At 38.6% G+C, this 11,035-nt stretch overlaps 1 protein-coding gene across 2 annotated transcripts; it reads left to right on the plus strand.

Annotated features, from left to right (window-relative positions):
- The first annotated feature begins 1,329 nt into the window (after window positions 1-1,329).
- Window positions 1,330-10,818, plus strand: spopla (speckle type BTB/POZ protein like a). 2 transcript variants are annotated; one of them, XM_079617519.1, is made up of 12 exons: window positions 1,330-1,562; window positions 2,255-2,385; window positions 2,956-3,092; window positions 4,808-4,929; window positions 5,031-5,182; window positions 5,283-5,410; window positions 7,010-7,187; window positions 7,605-7,660; window positions 7,769-7,891; window positions 9,521-9,663; window positions 9,762-9,815; window positions 10,235-10,818. In XM_079617519.1, exons 3-12 carry the CDS (start codon window positions 3,015-3,017, stop codon window positions 10,377-10,379), a joined length of 1,179 nt encoding a protein of 392 aa, XP_079473645.1. In that variant the 5' UTR covers window positions 1,330-1,562; window positions 2,255-2,385; window positions 2,956-3,014; the 3' UTR covers window positions 10,380-10,818. The 2 variants fall into 2 exon arrangements, with proteins under 2 accessions (XP_079473645.1, XP_079473644.1); XM_079617518.1 differs by lacking the exon at window positions 2,255-2,385 and having other exon boundaries at window positions 1,362-1,562.
- The last annotated feature ends 217 nt before the right edge of the window (window positions 10,819-11,035 follow it).

Here is an 11,035-nt window from a genome sequence, read left to right on the forward strand (position 1 = left end):
CTGCCCCGCGCTGCGGCCCAGGTCATTCCAATGTTTTAAGCATCACTCACTGACAATGTGTCCCATGAGCATGCTATGACCCCTCATATATATCTATTTATTTACATATATGTTATTATGCCCTCAGGGGCACTATTATGAAGGGATGATGCTAATTCTAGCCGCTCTCCCTATACATTCTTGGTGTAGGCGCTTGTATGCCAGGGCGCGCGCGCCCTTGGGTGTCTGTGTCGGTCCAAGAGCACGCACGGCGGGTTACAGGGGTTCCCGTAGCATCTTTCGACGCAGTACGAGAGAACTCTACGTAAGAGAACGTACTCGGTTACTAACGTAACCTCGGTTCTCTCTAGAAGAGGGAACGAGTACTGCGTCTCAGGCCGTGCGTGCCCACGCTGCGTCGCTTCAGTGGCGAAAATCAGAGTGGAAGACAGCTATGCTCGTATTTATAGGCCAAGACCACGCCCGTTTCGGCGGGAGGTGACTCAGAGGGCGCAAAGCGCCCTCATTGGTCAAGCGTCACTGGCCTCGCATAGGCTGTGCTTTTCTGGCGGAGCAGCCAATAGACGCGCGAATTGCTCCGCCTAAGGTTGTATGCTACAGAAAAGCGTTTTACAAATTTTACAAAATTAAGGATTAATTTTTAGGCTTCAATCTCGGAAAATAAATCTTTCCGTAGCGTCTTTCGACGCAGTACTCGTTCCCTCTTCTAGAGAGAACCGAGGTTACGTTAGTAACCGAGTACGTTATATAGCGTATCAGCACGCGAATGAAATTAATAACCAACAAGGCTAAAACTTTTGTGAATGTATGTGATTAACGTTAACATGTGATGTGATCATGTGAATGTATATCTCGTTGTACAGTATATTGAGACGGAGGCGCCAGAACTGATTGAATGCACTGTAGTAGCACGATAATACGATATTTCTACAAAAGCAGATCGTGTGTAATGTGATATCGCACACCCCTACCTTGAAGTATCCAGTCAATTTAAGCATTTGTTCAATATTTAGTCACGTTGTTCTTTTAACCTTTGTATTTTCCGATTTTGTGCTCCACTTTCGTACTTTATTTTGGCAAATTGTGCCGCTATGCCGTCTAGCAATAGCAGTGACGTAAATGAAAATTATTGACTTAATTTTTTACCAGCAGCTGATTGGACAGATATGACCCAAATGTAAATTCTATCCAATCACCTGCTTTTATTTTATTTTATTTTTTTATGTTTCTTATGCAACGATATATACTATAAATTCGTAATATCCCTGCTTCCTGTCTTTAATCGACATATCTGTAATTATTTAGCCAAGGCGCGCCCCCGGTTGGCGGAACTACGTACAGCCACAGAATTGAGTTGAGCGCGGCCCTGTCTGCTCACACTCCTGTGCTTTCGCTTCCTTCATTGGCAGGATAAGCAGCACACACTGCAAGCTACTGTGATGGGCTGCTTTTGAAAAGACACAAATACACTTCAATCTTAAATAGTGGCGATTAAACTTAGCAGATCCACAAGGACCCACCGAACCTTGAATTTAACAGTATTTACAGAATGGCGAGGAAAGGTTTGTGCTTTAACTGATCTACTTTTGTCAATGTTGTGGATATAGTTTAGCTTGCTAACAACATAGCCAACTAGCCGACAAGAATCTGACTAGCTCAAACAAAAGACTTGATTCCTTTTGTCCGTGTAAGACAATATTGCTTCATTTAGACATTAGGTTTTCTGGTAATGATATTTAGCTAATTTAGAATTAAACAATCGCTGACCACACATTGATTTTAATTAGATTTGGTGTTTGCATCAAGGCTAACCAGTTTCTTTTTCCCACATTGACCAAGCCCAGAACACAATCTGACATTTTAAAAACAGAAGCCCAAAACAGAGAACAAAAAAACTGAAATTCGTGTTCTAAACATTTTAATTTTATTGGCCCGAGTTAAATTGGTTGTCAGCTCAATTTTAGGAGCAGTCAATCCGGATTTGAACTCGCTCAACTGAAGTTAAATAGTAAAAAGCATAATCAAGTTTACAGACAGTCCAATAGAGTTAAATTAATCCTATTCAAAAACCATATAGCTGTGGATGTTGGATATGATTTATTCTTTATTTTCTATAAAATGTGATTATTTCAGTTTAAATAATATCATGATGATGTTCTGATCTTATTTTACTTAGTGCCTGATAAATGCTTATGAGTGGATTAAAATGGCAAAGTTTATTGTATGAAAGATATGTATTTATTTATATTTACAGGTTGGGATGAGGAGCCTTTGGATCATGCTGTAATGTCACAGTAAAGCTTAAGCTTGTTTCTGCAGTGTTTACCTGATACATGTGTACAATGGCATCAAGAAATGAATTTCAAGATATTTACTAAGGCTTAGGTGAGTTGGAGGGTGTTGTGCAGTCATTATTTCAACTTGAATTTGGTTCTGTAAAGTCAAAATAGTTTGGTCAAGAGTGAAATATAGGTGGGTTTGTCCGTTGGTTTGCCAAAATGCAACTAATGTGCCCTTGACTGTACCTTGTCAACAAGGGCAAGTTCAGACCTGCCTATCAGGCCTGTGCCAACAAGCCATTTAGTCACTACATTGGACTTTACTGATTCTGATGTTTCTCATCAAGCACAGCTATATTTAGAGTGATGGTTTCTCGTAAGCATTTTCATGGATTTAAAACATATTTTTGTGGTTATGTTGTCACACTACAGACTGGATTGTGATATTGCACGCTTCCGGTGTTATAGGTTCTCATAAAGCTCATTCTTTCATTTCCTTCCTCCACTTTTGATAGATTTTGTGCCCTGAGTTGGGGTTTGCAATGACTCTCATTTGACCACAAAATGGCTTGCTGATGGCAAAGTCAAAGATTTGTTATTTTCAGGTCAGGAAGAGAGGCAGAAATTGCTGCCGTTTATTTTTCTTATATGATGTCTTTGCTCTGTTTCCATAAAGGTCAAGTGGTGAAAGCTTTGGGACCGTCAGCGCTTCTTGTAGTGGGGAGTGAGCTGGCGATGTCAGGGGTCCCAACCCCTCCTCCTCCAGGGGAGATGTCCAGTGGGCCTGTGGCAGAGAGCTGGTGCTATACCCAGGTGAGATGGACTCACTGCTCAAGCGATCATGTACAGTCTATGCTGAAGAACTTTGGAAGCCATTTATATAGCTATTAGCTGCTTAATTGTGTATATCCAGGTGTTTCTTGTGTGTATGTGTTAATTCAAGCGCAAGTAAAGAGGAATCAATTCTGTGTTCAAGCGCTGTCTGAAACACGCCTCTCTCTCTCTTTTAGTGTGTGTGTGCTGCTGTGCGCACAAATAACAGTGCACAAGTCCCGATTTTCGGTTCTTCTACCGCGTTTAAAACCGTTTGAATGTGTTCTCAAAAGCACTGCCCTCCAAGTTTTCTGCTGCACATCATTTATTTTTACCATGCAGTTATGTGCACCCCTGTTTATATCATCTCATAATGTAGACTGTATTATTGCACAGAAGTTATCTATCTATCTATCTATCTATCTATCTATCTATCTATCTATCTATCTATCTATCTATCTATATGAGGACTTCAGATGCAAAAGCCTCTAATTGCCATCTGAAATTTTCTTCTAAAATTAGCATTTTTATCAAGCTCGTATATTTAAGTTCAGTAATTATTCAGTATATTAAAAAAAATCAGCAAATTGCAATTATATTATCCCCCTGCAGTTTATATAGCCTAAAGTTGGACATATAGTATATCCAAATTTATCCGTGTACATGCAGTATATTCACGCAGGGCAATATATACTAAAGCATATCTCAACTACTTTATCGCTTGTATCATTTCAAAATATGAATGAACTATATTATCGTCTGGCTCTAATCTGCTAAATGCGACTATACCTAACCATGTTCGACTCCTAACCAGACGTGGCACTGCAACACCCGGTAAAAGGTGTGTTTTCCATGTTAATCAGATTTTTTCAACTGTCAACTCAATGTAATCAAACAAGTTTATTCAATGGCAAAGGTTATCTCAGTATTTTTAGTTAAAATGGTGTCCATTTCATTGCGATTGCAGAGAGAACCAGCCCCCACCTTATTCTGATTGGCAGTGATTATTATATTAATTATTCATTTATTTTGCATCTGGTCGTTGTCGCGTCTGTTGTGGACAGACAAAATGCTTATCGCTGGAATCTTATGGCATGGCTTCTGGTTAGGACATATGGTGTCAGGCATAAAGATAGTACAAGCGTTAACATCATGATTTTCTGCAAAGCTGCTTTGAAACAAATATGTATTGCGAAAAGCGCTATACAAATAAATGTGTCCAGAAATTTGACCATTTTTTATTTGAATGACTGAAATGACAAGTGCAAGTGAAATGACAAGACAAGTGAAATGTCAGCTTAAGCAAATGCAGATGTTTTGATCTCTTGCTTGTTACGGCGCTGTGCACAGTTTGATCTAATGAAGGCTAATCAGTGCATTAAAGTAGATAGAATGACACTTTAGTGTGCAAGTGATAATGAAACTCAAGCAGTCATCATAATGTAGTCATGCTGGTTTATCAGATACGGTAAAATGATACCATCGGAAATTTGTCTCTGTAAGACTTAACCTCAGGCTAATGCAATGCAAAGTTGAATAGGAGCTATGTAGTTGCTTAGGAAGTGAATCAGATGTTGGTAAAAACGTTTGAAGCTACAGGAAGTGCATGTGTTCTCATAGCATTCGATGTGCTGTTGACTAGGAATGACTGCACATTGGTATGTGTGTTGACAGTTCTCAATTTTCACTGATGGCAATCTTTGGTGATCTTGTAGGTCAAGGTAGTGAAATTTTCCTACATGTGGACCATAAACAACTTCAGCTTCTGTCGAGAAGAGATGGGTGAAGTTTTAAAGAGCTCTACCTTCTCATCAGGGCCTAATGATAAGATGAAATGGTGAGGAGCCCAATTAATGTGTTTGTGTGTGTTATAATACTTTCATGCTCATAATCTCAAGCTCATAATCTCAATCACTCTGCATCTTTGTCTATCTTCAGGTGCCTGCGGGTCAATCCGAAGGGACTCGATGATGAAAGTAAAGATTATCTATCGCTATATTTGCTATTAGTTAGTTGCCCAAAAAGTGAAGTCAGAGCCAAGTTCAAATTTTCTTTACTGAACGCTAAACGGGAGGAGACAAAAGCTATGGGTAAGAACTTTCTTAGATTTTTTTTGTTGTTGTTGTTATTCGGTATCAGCTGATTGCTTTTGGTGCTCTAACTTAACTCTAACTTAACTTCCAAATGCAGAAAGCCAAAGAGCCTATCGGTTTGTCCAAGGCAAAGACTGGGGCTTCAAAAAATTTATTAGGAGAGATTTTCTGCTCGATGAAGCAAATGGGCTGCTACCAGATGATAAACTCACATTATTTTGTGAGGCAAGTATGCATTTACTTCATAATCTGAATTCAGACCTCCATGCATGAAAGTATTGGTTTGGGTCAGTCGCACCTGATTAATCTTTTTAAAATTGTATTTTTTTTAGTGATGTAAATCTAAAACATAGATGTACTTACAAAAAATGTTTTGCATGAATCTTGGATATCTAAAATCTGCACAAAACAACCTATCATTGCAATGCTGTCAGCATTTTTCAATGATATAAGTGAAATCAACAATTCAAGAAAAATTCATATGAATTCAAGGATTAAATGTCTTGAACTTGACACTTGCTTTTTTAACAAGATTTGAAACAAATTCTCCTTTTAGATATATTTATATCCAATTTGCTTGACATGTTTTCTTCTCATTTGTAGTTTCTACAGTAGTTTCTTTCACTTTTGTGGTCATTGGGGTAATTTACAAAACATGGAAATGTGGAACTTGCAAAATTTTAGGCTTTTCTCCTGCAAGTAGATTGCAGATTGAATTTCCTGCACGCTCTGATCCGTTTGTAGAATATGCTAGTAGCAGTCTGACAGATCACCCTTCTCTTCAGAACGTAGCAGGATAGAGACATCACCTAGAGCGGCAAATGAAATGGGTTGTCAAATGAATTTACTGTAACACAATTATGAGTCTTGCTTGAAAAATAGCCGACATGCCTGTTGAGATCTGCTGCAGGGTTTAATATTTGCAGGGAAATTGGCAATATCACAAGGCAAAGTTGAAACTAAATGCAAATTGCAGATAATGTTTTCCCTCATTAATTGGACAGTTTCTGTAGATGATTATTGCCAGAAAAACTATTAAAAAACTGCAGGATGCTTTCATCAGCTGTGTTTCCGATAACTGCAGTTGTTTTTCATTTTGCATGAAAGTGTTTTTTTCTTTTTCTTGCATTCACCTTCATTTTTATCAACACTCTGAAATATTTTCGTAGCAGGCTAGGTTGCTAGTACTCTAAATGAGTTTGTCAACATTGTATACAGAGAAAGTATAAATAGGAGCACTTAGTCAATTAGTACTTAATAGGAGCTGCATTTTCCCTGCCCAATCTCCATTGCTGTTGCAATCACATAATTAAAGAAATAGTTTGCTCGAAACAATTCCTTGGAGCAGTGTAGCACTTGGATGACATAGCTTTGATATGTTTGCAGTCAAATTCACCATAACACGCTACCTTGGGTGCTCTATTGCTTTTACTGGGTTCTGAGAAGTAAATGAATACTGCCAAGTAACATGTTTAAAGGAATACTCCACTTTTTTTGGAAATAGGCTCATTTTCCCAAGAGTTTCAATATTTAAAACTTGACTCTTCGTCTAATCTGATTCAATGATCTATCTATGCTAAGCTATGCTAAAAGTGCTACCGCCAGACCCAGAGATTGGCTGAATGGATTCGAAAACGGTAAAACTCAACTGTTTAACTCTAGGGGAGTTGGAAAATGAGCCTATTTCCAAATAAAGTGGAGTGTTCCTTTAAAAATTGTTATAATAAAATATAAGAGGACAGTGTGAAGGCATTTCAGTACATCACATTGCATTACCAGACCAAGTGGTTTAATTTGACTAGAAATTTGATATGTGTTAATTAGGTAAGTGTTGTCCAGGACTCCGTGAACATCTCCGGACAGTCCAACATGAACATGTTGAAGGTTCCGGAGTGCCAGCTGTCTGATGACCTGGGTAACTTGTGGGAATGCTCACGCTTCACGGACTGCACTCTATATGTGGGAGGGCAGGAGTTCAAAGCCCACAAATCCATCCTGGCAGGTGAGTCTAATCCAGACCCCCAGCCCTGCTGACGACATCACCTCCATGTTCTCCTCTCATCCCAGCGACGCTAGCTCAGCAGCACCCACCCTTCTGAGGGGTTGTGTATGTGTGTCGGGAGACAGTTTGTGTGACCTTGACAGTATTTATTTATTTTTTTCTGAGGTTGTAATTCTTCAATATGACAGTTTTAGATTCATCATTGAAAATCCAGAGTGTGATCCACTACTAATGTCCTCAAAGGACGACTGGGTTCATGAATGTGACTTCTGCCTTTTGGTTTCTTTTTGCCTGTGTAGATTCACAGGTCTGGAATAATTTAATAAAAAACTGGACACTTGTGTCAATTGTTTTTGACTGTGAGCATCGAGAGATGCTCATAAAATGTGACTGACAGATTTATTGCTTTTTTGACAGCGAGATCACCGGTCTTTAATGCCATGTTTGAACATGAAATGGAGGAGAGTAAAAAGGTATGCATTTGATGCACTTCTTATATTGCAATAGCAATATAGTTTCAGATACTTTTGCCGTAATACGGCGTATGAGTTCATAAGCTGCTTTGTTTTCTTTGTTTCCAGAATCGAGTGGACATCAGCGATGTTGAACCAGATGTTTTTAAAGAAATGATGGGCTTCATATACACAGGAAAAGCACCAAATTTAGAGAAAATGGCTGATAGTTTATTAGCCGCAGCTGATAAAGTAAGTCGGTGTTTTATGAAAACTTGAGATAATGTTTAATGCATATATTAAACATACACTACCATTCAAAAGTATGGAGTCAGAATAAATTACATTTTAAAACATTCAAATAGAAAACAGTTATTTAAATTGTAATATTTCACAATGTTACTGTTTTTATTGTATTTTTTTTATTGTGATCATAAGATAGTTAAAAAATCTTACTGCAACAATACTTTTGACCTGTAGTGTATATCTATATATGTATAGATGGGTTTTTTTAAATTATATAGGTTACCTTTTTTGTGAGCATGGCAGAAGATTAAAAAAATGAACAGTTTGTGTAAAAGAATAGTTCAACCAGAAGTGAAACTGTCATGTACTCACCCTCAAGTTGTTTCAAACCCATATGACTTTCTTCTGTGGGAAAAAAAATGTTCTGATCACTAAAGCCAAGTGATTTACTGAAGAAGATCAAACTCAAAAGAACAATTTAAGCATCACTAGTACTTTCATGAATGCATCATGGTGAGCTAGGGCGAACATTGAGATTTACAGGGAATGAAGAATTTGCTCTGTCTCAATCTAGTCATATGGACTATTTCGGTGATACTTTAGTGGAGCTTTTTCTTTTTTGAAGCTTGAAAGCTTCAGAATTTTGACCAGTACGGACTGGGCGATAAAACGGTATCGGTATTTATCGACGGTACACCATTGTCGGTAACGATATAAAAATTTTTCGATATAGCGCTCAATATTTCCATTCAAATGTGCACCTGAGACCTTGTCTCTCTGTAGGCATACAGGCATGGTGAAGATCTGCTACATTCACCATGGATTTAATGTAGTAACTGTAAGGTAACCATGGAAGTTTGGTAGGAATAGTACAATTATTTCAAGTACGTCACATCTTTTTCCATCACTTCAAAAATCAAATGTTATCATATTTAAATGTTATTTTTAATGTGATGACCTAAACATACTTTTTTTTATCCTTCAAAGATTACCCCCATTTATAAAACTAAGTTTCAAGATGTAGGAAAAGTCACACTTATTTAAAAAATAATTTTTCTTTTAATCATTTTATTTTTAAATCAAGGAAATTTCTTTGGCATTTCTTCTTTTTGCTGTATCGAAAATGTACCTAACCGTGACAGCACTGTGTTGTATCGAACTGTGAATTTTGTGAACCGTTACACCCCCTACTTATTACAGATGTTGATTTACCTCAAAGTTCGCCTTGATTGTTCTACGTTTAAATTTTTACATTGCACACATTTTGTAACATTTTAAGTTCCTGAGTTTCTTTAATGCTTTAATGCTTAATTATCTTAATATAAGACATAAAGAAAATATTTTTTGTACATTTTTTCATTTTTGACTGCTAAAACCAATATGTCAATAATTATCGATACCGAACGATATGAAACATATCGTGATGATTTTTTTAGCTATATCGCACAGACCTACATGATTACACAAATGTATTATTTATTGTTTCATAGATGGAAGAAAGTTATACAGGTTTGGAACAACATGAGGGTGAATAAATGATTCCAGAATAGTCAGTTCTGGGTGAGCTAATGCTTAAAATGGCATCAAAAACCTTTGAGTTTTGTTCTGTGTAAGTCATGTGTGTCATTCTCTCAGTACGCTCTGGAGCGCTTAAAGGTCATGTGTGAGGAAGCCCTTTGCAACAGCCTCTCGGTTGAAAACGTGGCAGACACCCTCATCCTGGCCGACTTGCACAGCGCCGAGCAGCTCAAAGCACAGGCCATAGATTTTATCAACAGGCAAGCGCCGCCAAAGAAACTCTGCTTGATAAATTCCTGCTGCCACGGCTGTTTACCAGCCTGAGAATGAGAGTGTTTTTCTTCTATCTTATCCATAGGTGCAGTGTCCTCCGACAGCTGGGCTGTAAAGATGGGAAAAACTGGAATAGCAAGTATGTAATTAGCTGATATGTGTGACACAAGATTAATACCAAGCTCTTATCTGCACTCTTAGATGCATTAGAATTCATTGTTTTAGTTTCTGGGCAGCCGAGCTGCTTGGCTGGTATCCACAGCCCGCATATCTCCTGATACCGGTTATTAATAGACTCTGACTGTCTGAAACATCAAGGAAGGGAACATTTCTGCATTATAAACATATCACAAAGTCTCTATTATAGATCCCCGGCGCCCTGCTGATCGTACTCTTCAGAATGGCAATAACTCCTGCATTAGTGCATGCTCACTTGGAGGAAAACGGCCTTTCGTATAAATAGAGTTGCTTGAATCTCCCGTATGCACCATTGAATTGAGCCTCTCGATTTTTAATGTCTTGTGCTAATACTGAAATGTCTTCACCCTCTCCTGACAGTCATGCCACGGACATAATGGAGACCGCAGGCTGGAAGTCAATGATCCAGTCTCATCCTCACTTAGTGGCGGAGGCTTTCCGTGCGCTTGCGTCGGCACAGTGCCCCCACTTCGGCTTGCCCAGGAAGCGCCTAAAACAGTCGTGACGACATTTCTGCTGCTCTCTTGGGCCTGCCCTGGGGCAAAAGCCAGAACACTGCAGAGTTTCGACTCAATCCCATTGTCATCTGAACCGACAGCACGTGGCTGGGATAGGCTGGCTTCTAAACGACAGCGAAAGCTGTTCGCACCCTTCTCGAGCAATGGGACCCCGGCATCTGAGCTTTATTTTGCGAATCTGTCACTTCAAACAGCCTTAAACTATCTGCCATGACTCTTGTGTGGAGTATTTGAATTCTATCAGTTCTACTCTGTGCCTGCCTTGTCCCATGAGACCAGGCCTCTTCCCTGTTGCACTAGTTCCCAAAGTCTTGCTGTTTTGATATGGAGCTCTCTAGGAATGTGTCAGGAGTTTGATCCACATGAAATGGTATATATTCCTAATGTTTAGTTGTGCGACTAGACATTAAATAAACGTTAACACGATGAGTGCAAGGTCATTTCTTTACACTTTTTGAAAAGATAGCTATGCCCCATATTGATGGCACGATTTCTATGTAAAGACACAGTTTAACCACGTGGGGAGGAGAGAATACTAGTACTATTCCATATTGTCGGGAAATGATATGCATTTCAAATATTTGTATTGATATGTGTACCAAAATGAATTGTTTGTGTCCTGCCCCTTAACCTGTGAAAACAT

This window comes from Phoxinus phoxinus (genome assembly GCF_949152265.1).
Source record: "Phoxinus phoxinus genome assembly, chromosome: 7".
Lineage (NCBI taxonomy): Eukaryota > Metazoa > Chordata > Actinopteri > Cypriniformes > Leuciscidae > Phoxinus > Phoxinus phoxinus.